Consider the following 14,496-nt stretch of genomic DNA (forward strand, 5'->3'; position numbering starts at 1 on the left):
CATTTTTTTTTTTGGTAAATACTATCATACCTTGTCAAAATCTTTTACAGATCTGAATCTAAAAGTCTACAAAATTTTTTTTTTTTTTAAATTTCATTCATGTTCTTTACCTTGTTAGATACTGTTAGGTATCAAAATCTTGTTCTTTATGAAATCCAAATGATTCTTTCAGCCTTTTTGGGTTGTTGTTTGTTTCGGTGTAGAGTTGTTTCCAGTGTTATTTTATTTCCAGTGTAGAGTTGATCTTTTAATGCTCTACTTTATTTTATTTGTTCTTATTTCTATTGCTGTAAATATTTTTTTTTTAAATTCCTATTTTTTAGTATAAATATGCAATTAATTTATATATGATCTTTTATGGTATGATTTTTTTTAAGGCTTGTTGTTCATTACAGTGTAGAGTTATTTCCATTGTTGCTTTATTTTCAGTGTAGAGTTGATCCTTTAATGTTTTGCTTTATTTTATTTGTTCTTATTTCCAGCGTTGTAAATCTATTTTTAAATTTATATTTCTCAATATATATACAATTAGTTGTATATGATCTTTTATGGTATATGTTTTTTAAGGGTTATTATTTGTTACGTTGTATAATTGTTGATGGCTTTTGTGATCCTTGGATCCGTTGGGGATCAGTTCTCTACAGCGAGGTGTCACCTTAGTTTTGACAGCCTTTAGTATAACATGAAGGTATACATCTTCCTCTGTCTCTCACACTTGCACATACTCATATATTTGGGTAACAAAATACTGTGGCAATTGGTTTGTTTTGTTTTGTTTTGTTTTTGTTTTTGTTTTTGTTTTGTTTTTAAATGTGTGGTCTGGTATTTTGAGAACAACTTTTTAAACGTGTATAAAAATTTGTAGGGAAATTATCTACTATGTGCTGCAAGTAAACAACATATTAAATGTGTATAAAAGCTTGTAGAAAAATTATATAGTTTGTACTGCATGTAAAAATCAATGAAAAATAATCTACTTTGTACTGCATGTAATTACTATTTTTTAGTATTAATTTAATTAGAATATAATTACTATTAATATGTGATAATACCTTTTTTTTTGTTTTTTATGTTTTATTTTTCCTTTCGCTTATGAACAGTTGAATAAATCTTCACAAAGTTGAAGAGATCTTGTTCAGATCTGAATGTTTTTGTTTTTTCTTTTATATTTTTCCATTGTTCTTTATGGTTTTTTTCATGCAAATTTGAGTATATCATGTCGAAATCTTTTTTTTTTTTTTTTTTTTGTAAATACTATCATACCTTGTCGAAATCTTTTATAGATATGAATATAAAATTTAAAGAAATTTAAAAAAAAAAAAAATTCATTCATGTTAGATACCATTAGATACCAAAATCTTGTTCTATAAGAAATCCAAATGATTCTTCCAACCTTTTAGGTTTGTTGTTTGTTTCGGTGTAGAGTTGTTTCCAGTATTGTTTTATTTCCAGTGTAGGGTTGATATTTTAATGCTTTGCTTTATTTTATTTGTTCTTCTTTCTAGTGTTGTAAATATTTCTTTTTTTAAATTTCTATTTTTTTAGTATAAATATGCAGTTAAGTTATATATGATCTTTTATGGTATGATTTTTTTTAAAGCTTGTTGTTTGCTACTGTGTAGAGTTGTTTCCATTGTTGCTTTATTTCCAGTGTAGTGTTGAACCTTTAGTGTTTTGCTTCATTTTATTTTTTCTTATTTCCAACGTTGTAAATAATTTTTTTAATTTCTATTTTTTAGTATAAATATGCAATTAGTTATATATGATCTTTAATGCTATGGTGTGGTTTTTTTTTAAGGCTTGTTGTTTGTTATGGTGTAGAGTTGTTTCCAGTGTTGCTTTATTTCTAGTGTAAAGTTGATCTTTTAAAGTTTTGCTTTATTTTATTTGTTCTTATTTCTAGTGTTGTAAATCTGTTTTTAAATTTATATTTCTCAATATATATATATATACAGTTAGTTGTATACGATCTTTTATGGTATATGTTTTTTAAGGGTTATTGTTTGTTACGTTGTAGAATTGTTGATGACTTTTGTGATCCTTGGATCCGTTGGCGATCGATTCACCACAAGAGGACGTCACCTTGGTTTTGATAGCCTTTAGCATAACATGAAGATATACATCTACCTCTATCTCTCACACTTGAACATATGCATATATTTGGGTGACAAAATGCTATGGCAATTGGTTTTTTCTTTTTCAAATCTATGGTTTGCCATATTGAGAATAAATTATTAAATGTGTATAACAATTTTTAAGGAAATTATCTACTATATGCTGCATGCAAACAACTTATTAAATGTGTATAAAAGCTTGTAGAAAAATCATATAGTTTGTGCTGCATGTGAAAATCAATGAAAAATAATCTACTTTGTACTGCATGTAATTACTATTTTTTAATATTAATTTAATTAGAATATAATTAGTATTAACATGTGATAATACTTTTTTTTTTCCTTTTGCTTATGAACAGATGAACAGATCTTCACAAAGTTGAAGAGATCTTGTTCAGATCTGAGTGTTTTTGTTTTTTCTTTTATATTTTGCCGTTGTTCTTTAAGGTTTTTTCCATGCAAATTTGAGTATATCACGTCTAAATCTTTTTTTTTTAAAATACTATCATACATTGTCGAAATCTTTTACAGATCTGAATCTAAAAGTCAGTAAGAATTTTTTTAAAAAGCTTTCGTTCATGTTTTTTATTTTGTTAGATACTGTTAGGTATCAAAATCTTGTTCTTTATGAAATCCAAATGATTCTTCCAACCTTTTAGGGTTGTTGTTTGTTTCGGTGTAGTGTTGTTTCCAGTGTTGTTTTATTTCCAGTGTAGAGTTGATCTTTTAATGCTTTGCTTTATTTTATTTGTTCTCATTTCTAGTGTTGTAAATAATTTTTTTTTTAAATTTCAATTTTTTAGTATAAATATACAGTTAAGTTATATATGATCTTTTATGGTATGATAATTTTTAAGGCTTGTTGTTTGTTACGGTCTGGAGTTGTTTCCATTGTTGCTTTATTTCCAGTGTAAAGTTGGTTCTTTAATGTTTTGCTATATTTTATTTGTTCTTATTTGCAACGTTGTAAATATTTTTTTTTTATTTCCATTTTTTAGTATAAATATGCAATTAGTTATATATGATCTTTAATGCTATGGTATGGTTTTTTTTTTTAAAGGCTTGTTGTTTGTTATGATGTAGAGTTGTTTCCAGTGTTGCTTTATTTCTAGTGTGGAGTTTATCCTTTAATATTTTGCTTTATTTTATTTGTTCTTATTTCTAGTGTTGAAAATCTGTTTTTAAATTTATATTTCTTAATATATATATATAGTTAGTTAGTTGTATACGATCTTTTATAGTATATGTTTTTTAAGGGTTATTGTTTGTTACGTTGTAGAATTGTTGATGGCTTTTGTGATTCTTAGATCCGTTGGTGATTGGCTCACTACAACAGGGCGTCACCTTGGTTTTGACAGCCTTTAGTATAACTTGAAGGTATACATCTACCTCTATCTCTCACACTTGCACACACGCATATATTTGGGTGACAAATGCTATGGCAATTGGTTTGTTTTTTTTTTTTTTTTTGAAAACTATGGTCTGGCATATTGAGAACAACTTACTAAATGTATATAACAGTTTGTAGGGAAACTACCTACTATATGCTGCATGTAAACAACTTATTAAATGTGTATAAAAGTTTGTAGAAAAATCATATAGTTTGTGATGCATAATGAAAAATAATCTACTTTGTACTTCATGTAATTATTATTTTTTAATTTTAATTTATTTAGAATATAATTACTATTAACATGTGATAATACTTTTTTTTGTTTTTTATTTTTCCTTTTGCTTATGAACAATGGAACAGATCTTCACAGATTTGAAGAGATCTTGTTGAAATCTGAGTATTTTTGTTTTTTCTTTTATATTTTGTCATTGTTCATTATGGTTTTTTTTTTTTTTTTTATGAAAATTTGAGTATATCACGTCTAAATCTTTTTTTTTTTAAATACTATCATACCTTGTCGAAATCTTTTACAGATCTGAATTTAAAAGTTAGTAAGACTTTTAAAAAAAAAATTTGTTCATGTTCTTTATTTTGTTAGATACTGTTAGGTATCAAAATCTTGTTCTTTATGAAATCCAAACGATTCTACCAACCTTTTAGAGTTTTTGTTTGTTTCGGTGTAGAGTTGTTTCCAGTGTTGTTTTATTTCCAATGTAGAGTTGATTTTTTAATGCTTTGCTTTGTTTTATTTGTTCTCATTTCTAGTGCTGTAAATAATTTTTTTTTTAAATTTCTATTTTTTAGTATAAATATGCATTGAAGTTATATATGGTCTTTTATGGTATGATTTTTTTTAAGGCTTGTTGTTTGTTACGGTGAAGAGTTGTTTCCATTGTTGCTTTATTTCTAGTGTAAAGTTGATCCTTTAATGTTTTGCTCTATTTTATTTACTCTTATTTCCAACGTTGTAAATATTTTTTTTATTTATGTTTTTTAGTATAAATATGCAATTAGTTATATATGATCTTTGATGCTATGGTATGGTTCTTTTTTAAGGCTTGTTGTTTGTTATGGTGTAGAATTGTTTCCAGTATTGCTTTATTTCTAGTGTAGAGTTTATCCTTTAATGTTTTGCTTTATTTTATTTGTTCTTATTTCTAGTGTTGAAAATCTATTTTTAAATTTATATTTCTCAATATATATATATATACACAGTTAGTTGTATACGATCTTTTATGATATATGTTTTTTAAGTATTATTGTTTGTTACGTTGTAGAGTTGTTGATGGCTTTTGTGATCCTTGGATCCGTTGGCGATCGGCTCTCTACGGCAGGGCGTCACCTTGATTTTGATGGCCTTTAGTATAACATGAAGGTATACATCTACCTCTGTCTCTCACACATGCACATACACATATATTTGGGTGACAAAATGCTATGGCAATTGGTTTGTTTGTTTGTTTTTTTTTTGTTTTGTTTTGTTTTTTTTTTTTTTTTTTTTTTGTTGTTTGAAATCTGTGGTCTACATATTGAGAACAACTAATTAAATATATATAAAAGTTTATAGGGAAATTATCTACTATGTGCTGCGTGTAAACAGCTTATTAAATGTATATAAAAGCTTGTAGAAAAATTATATAGTTTGTACTGTATGTGAAAATCAATGAAAAATAATATACTTTGTACTTCATGTAATTATTATTCTTTAATTTTAATTTAATTAGAACATAATTACTATTAACATGTGATAGTACTTTTTTTGTTTTTTATTTTTGCTTTCACTTATGAACAGTTGAACAGATCTTCACAGATTTGAAAAGATCTTGTTCAGATCTGAGTGTTTTTATTTTTTGTTTTATATTTTGCCATTGTTTTTTATGGTTTTTTTCATGCAAATTTGAGTATATCACGTCGAAATCTTTTTTTTTTCAAAATACTATCGTACCTTGTCAAAATGTTTTACAGATCTGAATCTAAAAGTCTGTAAGATTTTTTTTTTTTTTTTAAATTTCATTCATGATCTTTTTTTTTTTTTTGTTAGAGACTGTTAGCTATCAAAATCTTGTTCTTTAAGAAATCCAAATGATTCTTCCAATCTTTTAGGGTTGTTGTTTGTTTTGGTGTAGAGTTGTTTCCAGCATTGCTTTATTTCCTAAGTAGAGTTGATCTTTTAATGCTTTGCTTTATTTTATTTGTTCTTATTTCTAGTGTTGTAAATATTTTTTTAAAATTTCTATTTTTTAGTATAAATATGCAGTTAGGTTATATATGATCTTTTATGATATGATTTTTTTTTAAAGCTTGTTTGTTATGGTGTAGAGTTGTTTCCATTGTTGCTTTATTTCCAGTGTAGAGTTGATCCTTTAATATTTTGCTTTATTTTATTTGTTCTTATTTCCAAAGTTGTAAATATTTTTTTTAATTTCTATTTTTTAGTATAAATATGCAATTAGTTATATATGATCTTTTATGCTATGATATGTTTTTTTTTTTAAGGCTTGTTGTTTGTTATGGTGTAGAGTTGTTTCCAATATTGCTTTATTTCTAGTATATAGTTGATCTTTTAATGTTTTGCTTTATTTTATTTGTTCTTATTTCTAGTGTTGTAAATATGTTTTTAAATTTATATTTCTCAATATATATATACAGTTAGTTGTATACGATCTTTTATGGTATATGTTTTTTAAGGGTTATTGTTTGTTACGTTGTAGAATTGTTGATGGCTTTTGTGATCCTTGGATCCGTTGGCGATCGATTCACCACAACAGGGCATCACCTTGGTTTTGACAGCCTTTAGTATAACATGAAGGTATACATCTACTTCTGTCTCTCACACTTGCACATATGCATATATTTTGGTGACAAAATGCTGTGGTAATTGGGTTTTTTTTTTATGTTTTTTTTATGTTTTTTTATCTGTGGTCTGGCATATTGAGAACAACTTATTAAATGTATATAAAAGTTTGTAGTGAAATTATCTACTATGTGCTACATATAAACAACTTATTAAATGTGTATAAAAGCTTGTAGACAAATCATATAGTTTGTACTGCATGTGAAAATCAATGAAATATATTCTACTTTGTACTGCATGTGAAAATCAAATAAAAATAATCTACTATGTACTGCATGTGAAAATCAATGAATAAGAACCAACTCAATGAATAATAAAGTTGGGAACTATTGTGATCAAGGATATTATCTCTTGATTGATCTCCTTCGTTTTGGAACCTGTTGTTTGGTTGTTTTTTTTTTTTTTGTTAGAAATATGTGGTCTGTAATATTGGAAACCAATGAAAACCAACATGTAGTTTGTACTGAATGAAAAAATAATCTACTTTGTACCGCATGTGAGAATCAATGAATAAGAACCAACTTAATGAATAATAAATCTAGGAGTTGTGTACAACCTAAAACAACCCAGAAAGAACAATAAGCTTAGTTTTCTCAACATTGATAAGTAATTTAGTACACATAGAAAGCAAACCAGAGAAATGTAGAATGTAGAATTGGTATAAAAATATCCTACGGAGAAAGTATAAACCATAAAACAACGAACAAAGAATCAACATTAAAATGTAAAATAAAACAGCAAATGTTAAAATTCAATTTAATACTACATACAATAAATAGAACATAAAACTACCCAAAAGGAACATTCAGCTTAGGCTGTGTTTGGGTAACAGAGATACCTCAGATTTTTGAGGTGAGTTCGTACAGTTGAAATGTTTTCATCCTCCAAACACTTTAAACACACTCCAACTAACGTTCCTTTTACTGTATCCTGTACTTGTACTTTCTTTTGAAATAAATTTCCCATCAACCATTCTCTCTCCCCCTTTCTGTCGAGTCATCGACGACCATCACCCCTCATCTTCCCCAAGCCACACCTTTCTTCCATCCGAATCTCTCTACAGCGATTTGAGCGGACTTCTACTTTGGATTTGGGTGGGGAAGCCTCTCTCTCTCTCTGGTTGCATCTCCCCGAAGTGACATCTCTCTCTCTCCCTCTTCCTCTCTCTAGCCAACTCTGCAATGTCCAAGGGTTAAAATGCAGAATCGAGTGACAACTTTGTACAGCTTGTGACTCTACTCAGTGCTGCGCGCTATCACATGGCTCGTACATGGATGACTGATGTTGTGGAGAGTAGACTGCACCGTAGTTGGAAATTGGAAGATTCAGATTCGAGATCTGAGCACAGAGAACCTGTGCCCCTATCCCTCTGATTGAAGTCGAACCCTCCTTCTTAAAGCAACCATGCCGAAAGGTAGAATACAGATGAGACCCACTTCTGTCATTCACCTTCATAGAAGCTCCAGACAACCAGCACGCTTTGCAGTGACCAGGTTCGCCATCACGGGGCCGAGAACGCGTTCCTATAGGGTAAGCACAAATCAACTCCACTTTTTCATTTTTTTTTTGTTCATTATTCTTGCATGTTTGTGAATAACGAAGTGGTACAAAATTTACAGTTAGGGTATAAATCAATTACTTTATCTTGTTGTATGCTGATGGATTTTTGCGTATATACTGGGTTCTGCATGATGAAGAACCTCATTGGGCTAAAATCACAAACAGACCATACACACCTATTTTGAGAATTGAATAGGGATGCATATCACCAAATTGATTGCAGAACAGTGACCATAAGCCTCTCTTCATCTAGCATTAATGTAGTTAAGTAGTTGTGCATAGTGTTACCAATGTCGTGATTGTGTGTGGAATATATGTGCAGATTTGCAGAAATTATCCCCAAATGTTTATAATTTGAACCATATAATTGTCGAAATTCATATGGGTAAAGTGCTCCAATGGTTATGCAGAATCAATCAAAAGTTTGGACACCATAGTGACATAGGACCGTAGTACCCAAGAGACCATTTCATATAATAGAGATGCCTACTAGAAATGAGGATTGCATCTTTGGTGCTTGCATCTTTCCTCCCACAGCTTTACCTCTGTTCCGAGCAATTCCCTGCATCCAAACTTCCATCAAATAAGCATACGTGCAATGTGGTATAATTTATTGAAACAAAAGCAGTGTAATTTGAATTTATTCAAGATGCTTTCCTAAGTAGTGGAAAAGGTCTGGAAACATACCAATGTTTTCTCAGCTTTCCGTTTGGTTTTCCCATTATTTTTACCATTGGTTTGTTCTTCAACATCCTCATTTTGGTTATTTTGATGAGGAACGGCTTTAGGAATCTTGTCAGCCTCATCTTCTGAATCAAATGAGAAACCATCCAGTGTTCCTACTCAAAACAAAATGATTGAGGTGAATGAATAATGTCTGGAAGACTGGAACTAGAGTTTTTTATTTAAAAAAATAAACAATTAAACATTAAAACGACAATTAGGAAAAGTACCAAACCTTCAACCATAGTTTCAGCTTCATAAACGTTAGACTGTGGTTTAAGCTGAATGAAGTCATTCATGATGGCCTCTGTCTGATCAAGAAATGTACAATTAGGGAAACAGTGCCAATGAGGAAGGGAAGGGTGGTCAAGCATACAAATTGTATTGAAATCTTGACAATAGTTACACTGATTTCAAGTCATATTTCTTGCTTAAGAAAAGTTGTTATTTATTTTGGATTTTCTTATTCTTTGAGCTGATGGGGCCTTGTTATTTTGTAAATCAGCTCTACATTATTTGATTGGTATATAAATGACTGAAAAATTTAAGCTTATGCAGACATAGGGGCTAACAAGTGGGCAGTTGTAGTTTGGTTGATGTATTTTTAATTAATAGGTTTGCCTTATAAGGCTGGAACTCGTATTTAAATTTAATTTGGAAGAAGATATATTTCAGTTTGTTATGAAACTCCATGGTTTTCCCTCTCTTTACTTCGCATTTTGCATAAGAAAAACATTGTTGATACACGAGAATAAGTAAATTCAGCTTTCTTTTTCTCTCCCTTAGTTCCTTTTTAATTTAGTTAAACCCTTCATTTTTGTGTGTCAATTCCTTATAAATCAGTATAATACTTGTGAGTTATATTCCCAACCTAATTACCCAAGTAAACAACCAAAGTTTTCACTCAAACTAGTGAGTTTTCCTCTTTCAAATTCTGCCTTACCGAGATTTGCCTCATTTATGCATTTGATAAAAGGCTGTTTTTATGCCAGATCTATTTTTAAAATGATGCAGCTTTCCAATTTTTCATCATTACTAGAACAAGTTTAATTGTGTTGTTGGGCTTAAGGTTAAATCAGTGCAGATTTTTTCATCAGTGCAGATTTTTTCTCTCATGCATTCTGTTTTAGGTCAAATCAGCCCATTTTTGTGAGTGAAATGTGTGTCAATTTTTATATGAGATTCACTAGTATAGGTTTGCTTCTGTTGTTAAAGTTATGGTTAAAGGAAAGGATTTTTTAAGCCCGTAGACAACCAACTTCCTGGTTATCTAATATTATATTATATTAGTTTATTACTTTATTATCTAATATTATCTTATATTAGTTTATTTGGATTCTCTTACATGCATGTCTAATTAATTTTATATCATTGTTGATATGAAAACTGGGCAAGTTCCAGTGACCAACTATCTGCTAGTAGTCAAACTAAAATGGTTTCTCACTATTTTTTTCCCTTTGATCTCTGTTTTACAGCATTACTATCTTAGATCTTCCACTCGTGCTTGCGGAGAGGTATGTTTGCATATTAACGGGACCCATGTTGGTTTAAATTTCACAAGTCTCTTTTCAACTTATTCCTTGATATTTGACCATGTTAGAATATTAGTTAAACTTCCATGAACCTTATTTATGTTGCAACCGAGGCGAATGTTGAGATAATATGGTTGATGTTTATGTGAATCCTTAGTTAGATAAATGTCTATGTGCTAAATAGTTTACAAGTACTCAACGAGTAGTAACCATTATTCGAGACATGGGTGTTGGATTGCGTAGTTAAATTTTTGTATTGAGCAGTGCTTGATGGATGCCACTGAGAACCAGCGTGATCTCAACCTATGGACCGATGGGTTGGAGAAGATGTTGGTAGACCTTCTCTGCCACGAGACAGTCGATGGAAAATTGGTTGGGTCGAAAATCACCTACCGAGATAATGTCAGACTTGCAATGAAGATGACTGAACTTGGGAAGAAGACAATTGATGCGGCACAAATAAGAGGAAAAATTACTCACCTGCGACAAAGGCAACGACTGTTCACTGATCTCATGGGTCAAACAGGAATGGGTTGGAACCCAGAAACGAAAACCGTAATTGCCACTGAGGAGCATTGGGCTAATGCAATACGGGTAAACTACATTTAGTTTTCATAATTTAATTTCGAGACATTATTTATTTTTGTTGTTGAGGATTTCATTCCAGATGCATATTGTATGCATGCCTTTTAATAAATGGTTGCTTATGTTAGGTGCAAAGCAAATGGAGGAGGTTCAAGACGAATGGATGTCAAGATTACGATCTTCTCTGTACGATTTTCGGTCAGTCTGTGGCCACAGGGGTCCTTCATTATGCCTCAACACAAGAACCCCCCACCTATGAGGAGGAAGATCGCCTTGAGGAGGCGCTGAGGGCACGGGGCCCTGTACTGGGAACTGCCACGGACACGCCCATTGACTTAGATGAGGTGGACATAAACATAGATGGGCTGGCGCGTAGACAGGCAGGGAGTACTCGTCGCCGCAGAAGGGAGCCGCCTCGGAGTGGCATTTCCCCAGAACTTAGCAAAGCTATAGAAGTTATGGCCGCCAGTGCAGCCGCAAGAGCTGAGCTAGACCAGAAGATGTTCGAAGAGCATTGTAGTAGAAAGCGTAGTAAAGGAGAAGAAGAATCCGATCAGACTGCATCCGTTTCATCATCTTCTATGGCAAGTAAATGTGTTAAGTTTCTAAATGACATCAACCCACCCCTGTCTATGGATCATTATGGGCTGGTAGCAGGGATTTTGATGCATAAGGATGCGCAGGAGTTCTTCCTTACAATGCCACCAGAACGCAGAATTGGTTGGATCCACGGGTTGAAGTGATGTAGCGTAGGACAATGCTACATTGAGTTTATCTTGTTTAGTATTTAAACTATCTATGTTTACATTTGATGCGGCCGGCTTATGCTTTTATTTACATTCTTCTACTGCTGATGACATTTTTCTATTTAAGAGTTTATTTGTATAATATGCAATTTGATTTAATTCATTTTGCATATTATTTAAATTGCAACTTGCCAAATATTATTGTCTTTATATTATTTTTGTGCCACCATATAATTTAGAGGTTATATATTAACTGGCTCATGGACACTATTCTTCTAAATATTTTATTATATATTCACTACAATATTAAGCCCATAATAATTTTGAATATAATGATTGACATGGCAAAGTGTTTTTAACCTAATTATTTGATATAGCGCAGGATGGAAAGAGAAAGTAGTTCAGATAATGAGCCCCAGGTGGAGGCCAATTTAACGACTGAAGGTGCATCGAGTAGTAACTTCGATCAAACATGGGACGAATACCAAGAATGGAGGAGGCAAGATAACACATATTTGGATCACATGGCCATTCTATTGGCTGCCGTAGAAGAGGAGGAATCTACAGAGCAAGTGGTTGAGCGAATGCTGCAGCATAACATTGGCTTACGCGGACGAGAGTATATAGTCGCAATCCTTAATGGACATCCCAAGAATTGTAGAAATATGTTCCGAATGGAAGTTTATGGATTTCAAGCGTTATGCAATACATTACGCACGGATTCCATTCTGGAATCGACAAGAGAGGTTTCCGTAGAGAAAGCCGTTGCAATGTTTGCATTTACTGTCGGACATGGGACAGTTCAGCGAGTCACAGGTGACCGGTTTCAACATTGAAGTGAAACCGTTAATCGACATGTCGGCGCAGTGATGCAAGCACTATGTCGCCTTGCACCCCAGGTGATTGCACCTACACATGTTGATGGGGTGGCTCCTTATATTGAAGGCAATCCCAGACATTATCCATGGTTTGAGGTAAAAAATTCATACTCTGGGTCAAGGAAAGCGATATGCAGTTGACACGTTATAGTCTAGTTGGTCTAATAGCATATCAGCAATTTGTGAAATCACAATTTTCAATTTTTTGATTGCAGAAATGTTATGGAGCAATTGACGGGACTTATATCGACGCATGGGCGCCCGCCGAGGCAACTAATGCTTATATATCTTGGCATCACCGAGTTAGCCAAAATGTGCTGGCAGCTTGTGATTTTGATATGAGATTCACGTACATATATGCTGGGTGGGAGGGCACTGCTCATGATGCGCGCATATTTATGGATGCATTGACTCGTCCAGGGATCAATTTTCCATGGCCTCCTGAGGGTAAAAATTATATAAAAATTATTTCATGTTGGGCTAATATTTCGTAAACATTATTGATGCTTTTAATATTTTTCAGGTTATTATTACTTAGTAGATTCCGCCTATCCATGTACTCAGGGATTTTTGCCCCCATATCCTAGGGTGCGATATCACAGGTCTGAGCGTCACGGCAACCGCTCATTTCATGGATATCAGGATTATTTCAATTACTGGCATTCTTCCCTCCGGAATGTTATTGAGCGGAGTTTCGGTGTGTTGAAAAAACGATTTCGAATTTTGCGATCAATGAACCCATACAAGCCAACAAATCAACGATATATTGTTGTAGCATGTTGTGTCATACACAACATTATTCGCACGATTACACCTGATGATCACATTTTTCGTCAATTTAGCAATCCAAATCATTATGAAGGCCAGACAAATGTAGATAACCCGAATCATATATTACATACTCCTGACATGTCATCTGGGGCGGCACAAGCCATGGCTGCAACCAGTGAATCTATCGCACAACCGATGTGGGCACATAGGAGTGCAAATTGATAGTTGTAATATTTTTCATCGTATTTTATGACACTTTTTGTACGTGTCGAACATGTTTTGGAAATTGAAAGCTTTGTGTTGTAATATATAGGTAATTTTTATTACTAACACCATGTTGGGTGGAGAAATATGTTGAAGCTCGAATATTGGCTTTTATGACTTTTATGAGAACACTGGTAGTAAAAAAATTGATAATAGGTGGAGCATGAGAATATCATATTCATAATTGAAATAAATTATATTTCATATGAGTATTTTTAATTAAAAAATTTCCGTTCCCGAGCCTTATTTAAAATGAACAACTTGTTGACAATTAATTGCTTATTTATTAATTAAATAATTATTGGTGTGGAAAAAAATATTTTATATATTTTATTTAAAAAATTTATTTAAATAAATTTTGTAGACATAAAAATATTAGGCAAAATTTGTTTAAATAAATTTATTTAAACAAAATGGAGACATAAAAATGGTTTGTAGTAATAATAAGTTGGTATTATATATTTTATTTAAAAAATTTATTTAAATAAATTTCTGTTAAAAAAGCTTGTGAGAAATTAATTTTTAAAGGTGTTAGAAATTATTTATCATAATAATTGTGTTTATAAATACAAAATATAAATAAAATCAATATTTCACTATCATTATTAATAAAATCAATCATTGATGAGACCCACACCTTTTTCAACTTCCTACTCAAAAGTCAACAACTCAACATACTTCATACATCCAAACACATCAAAGTCATTTCAGTGGGACTCACAAACTCACTTCATCTCTACTCACAACTATTCACAACTCTTCTCAACTATCTTCAACACCCAAACGCAACTTTAGTTTTCTCAACAGTGATAAGTAATATAGTACACAAAGAAAGTAACCATAAACTAGAGAAATGTAAAATGTAGAATCAACATAAAAATAGTACACAGAGAAAGTAACCATAAACCATAAAGCAACCCATAAAACAGCAAATGATAAAATTCCCTTTATTTTCCTTAGAAGATAAATACTTACATACAAATAACAAAATCAGGAATGCAGCTCTAGACAAACCATGAAAGAAAATGAAGCTCTGGAAGGGAAGGGAAATAACCAAGGAAGTATTCTGTAGGACG

The 14,496-nt window shown here is 31.6% G+C and overlaps 3 protein-coding genes across 3 annotated transcripts; 2 read left to right on the forward strand and 1 right to left on the reverse strand.

The window, feature by feature from the left end:
• Positions 1-8,375: 8,375 nt before the first annotated feature.
• LOC122274160 (DNA-binding protein BIN4-like) lies at positions 8,376-8,951 on the reverse strand. The gene is made up of 3 exons (XM_043083134.1): positions 8,880-8,951; positions 8,609-8,760; positions 8,376-8,483 (listed from the first exon to the last, which is right to left on the reverse strand). Exons 1-3 carry the CDS (start codon positions 8,941-8,943, stop codon positions 8,391-8,393), a joined length of 309 nt encoding a protein of 102 aa, XP_042939068.1. The 5' UTR covers positions 8,944-8,951; the 3' UTR covers positions 8,376-8,390.
• Positions 8,952-10,481: 1,530 nt separating this feature from the next.
• Positions 10,482-11,668, forward strand: LOC122274222. Its single transcript, XM_043083239.1, has 2 exons — positions 10,482-10,770; positions 10,890-11,668. The coding sequence occupies exons 1-2, from the start codon at positions 10,504-10,506 to the stop codon at positions 11,502-11,504; spliced, it is 882 nt and encodes a 293-aa protein (XP_042939173.1). The 5' UTR covers positions 10,482-10,503; the 3' UTR covers positions 11,505-11,668.
• A 222-nt stretch (positions 11,669-11,890) lies between these two features.
• LOC122274432 (protein ALP1-like) lies at positions 11,891-13,378 on the forward strand. Its single transcript, XM_043083472.1, has 4 exons — positions 11,891-12,323; positions 12,375-12,481; positions 12,601-12,832; positions 12,909-13,378. Exons 1-4 carry the CDS (start codon positions 11,891-11,893, stop codon positions 13,376-13,378), a joined length of 1,242 nt encoding a protein of 413 aa, XP_042939406.1.
• The last annotated feature ends 1,118 nt before the right edge of the window (positions 13,379-14,496 follow it).

The sequence above is a fragment of the Carya illinoinensis genome, chromosome 8 (assembly GCF_018687715.1).
Source record: "Carya illinoinensis cultivar Pawnee chromosome 8, C.illinoinensisPawnee_v1, whole genome shotgun sequence".
Taxonomy (NCBI): domain Eukaryota; kingdom Viridiplantae; phylum Streptophyta; class Magnoliopsida; order Fagales; family Juglandaceae; genus Carya; species Carya illinoinensis.

What these genes read in the sequence shown, in the direction of transcription:
- LOC122274160 (XM_043083134.1), bottom strand. Translation starts at nt 8,943, where the DNA reads ATGAATGACTTCATTCAGCTTAAACCACAGTCTAACGTTTATGAAGCT. An exon ending in AGCTGAAACTATGGTTGAAG is followed by an intron (nt 8,761 to 8,879) that starts GTTTGGTACTTT and finishes TGTTTTGAGTAG; the next exon opens with GAACACTGGATGGTTTCTCA. An exon ending in GGAAAGCTGAGAAAACATTG is followed by an intron (nt 8,484 to 8,608) that starts GTATGTTTCCAG and finishes GTTTGGATGCAG; the next exon opens with GGAATTGCTCGGAACAGAGG.
- LOC122274432 (XM_043083472.1), top strand. Translation starts at nt 11,891, where the DNA reads ATGGAAAGAGAAAGTAGTTCAGATAATGAGCCCCAGGTGGAGGCCAAT. An exon ending in GACATTATCCATGGTTTGAG is followed by an intron (nt 12,482 to 12,600) that starts GTAAAAAATTCA and finishes TTTTGATTGCAG; the next exon opens with AAATGTTATGGAGCAATTGA. An exon ending in TTTTCCATGGCCTCCTGAGG is followed by an intron (nt 12,833 to 12,908) that starts GTAAAAATTATA and finishes AATATTTTTCAG; the next exon opens with GTTATTATTACTTAGTAGAT.
- LOC122274222 (XM_043083239.1), top strand. Translation starts at nt 10,504, where the DNA reads ATGTTGGTAGACCTTCTCTGCCACGAGACAGTCGATGGAAAATTGGTT. An exon ending in ATTGGGCTAATGCAATACGG is followed by an intron (nt 10,771 to 10,889) that starts GTAAACTACATT and finishes TGCTTATGTTAG; the next exon opens with GTGCAAAGCAAATGGAGGAG.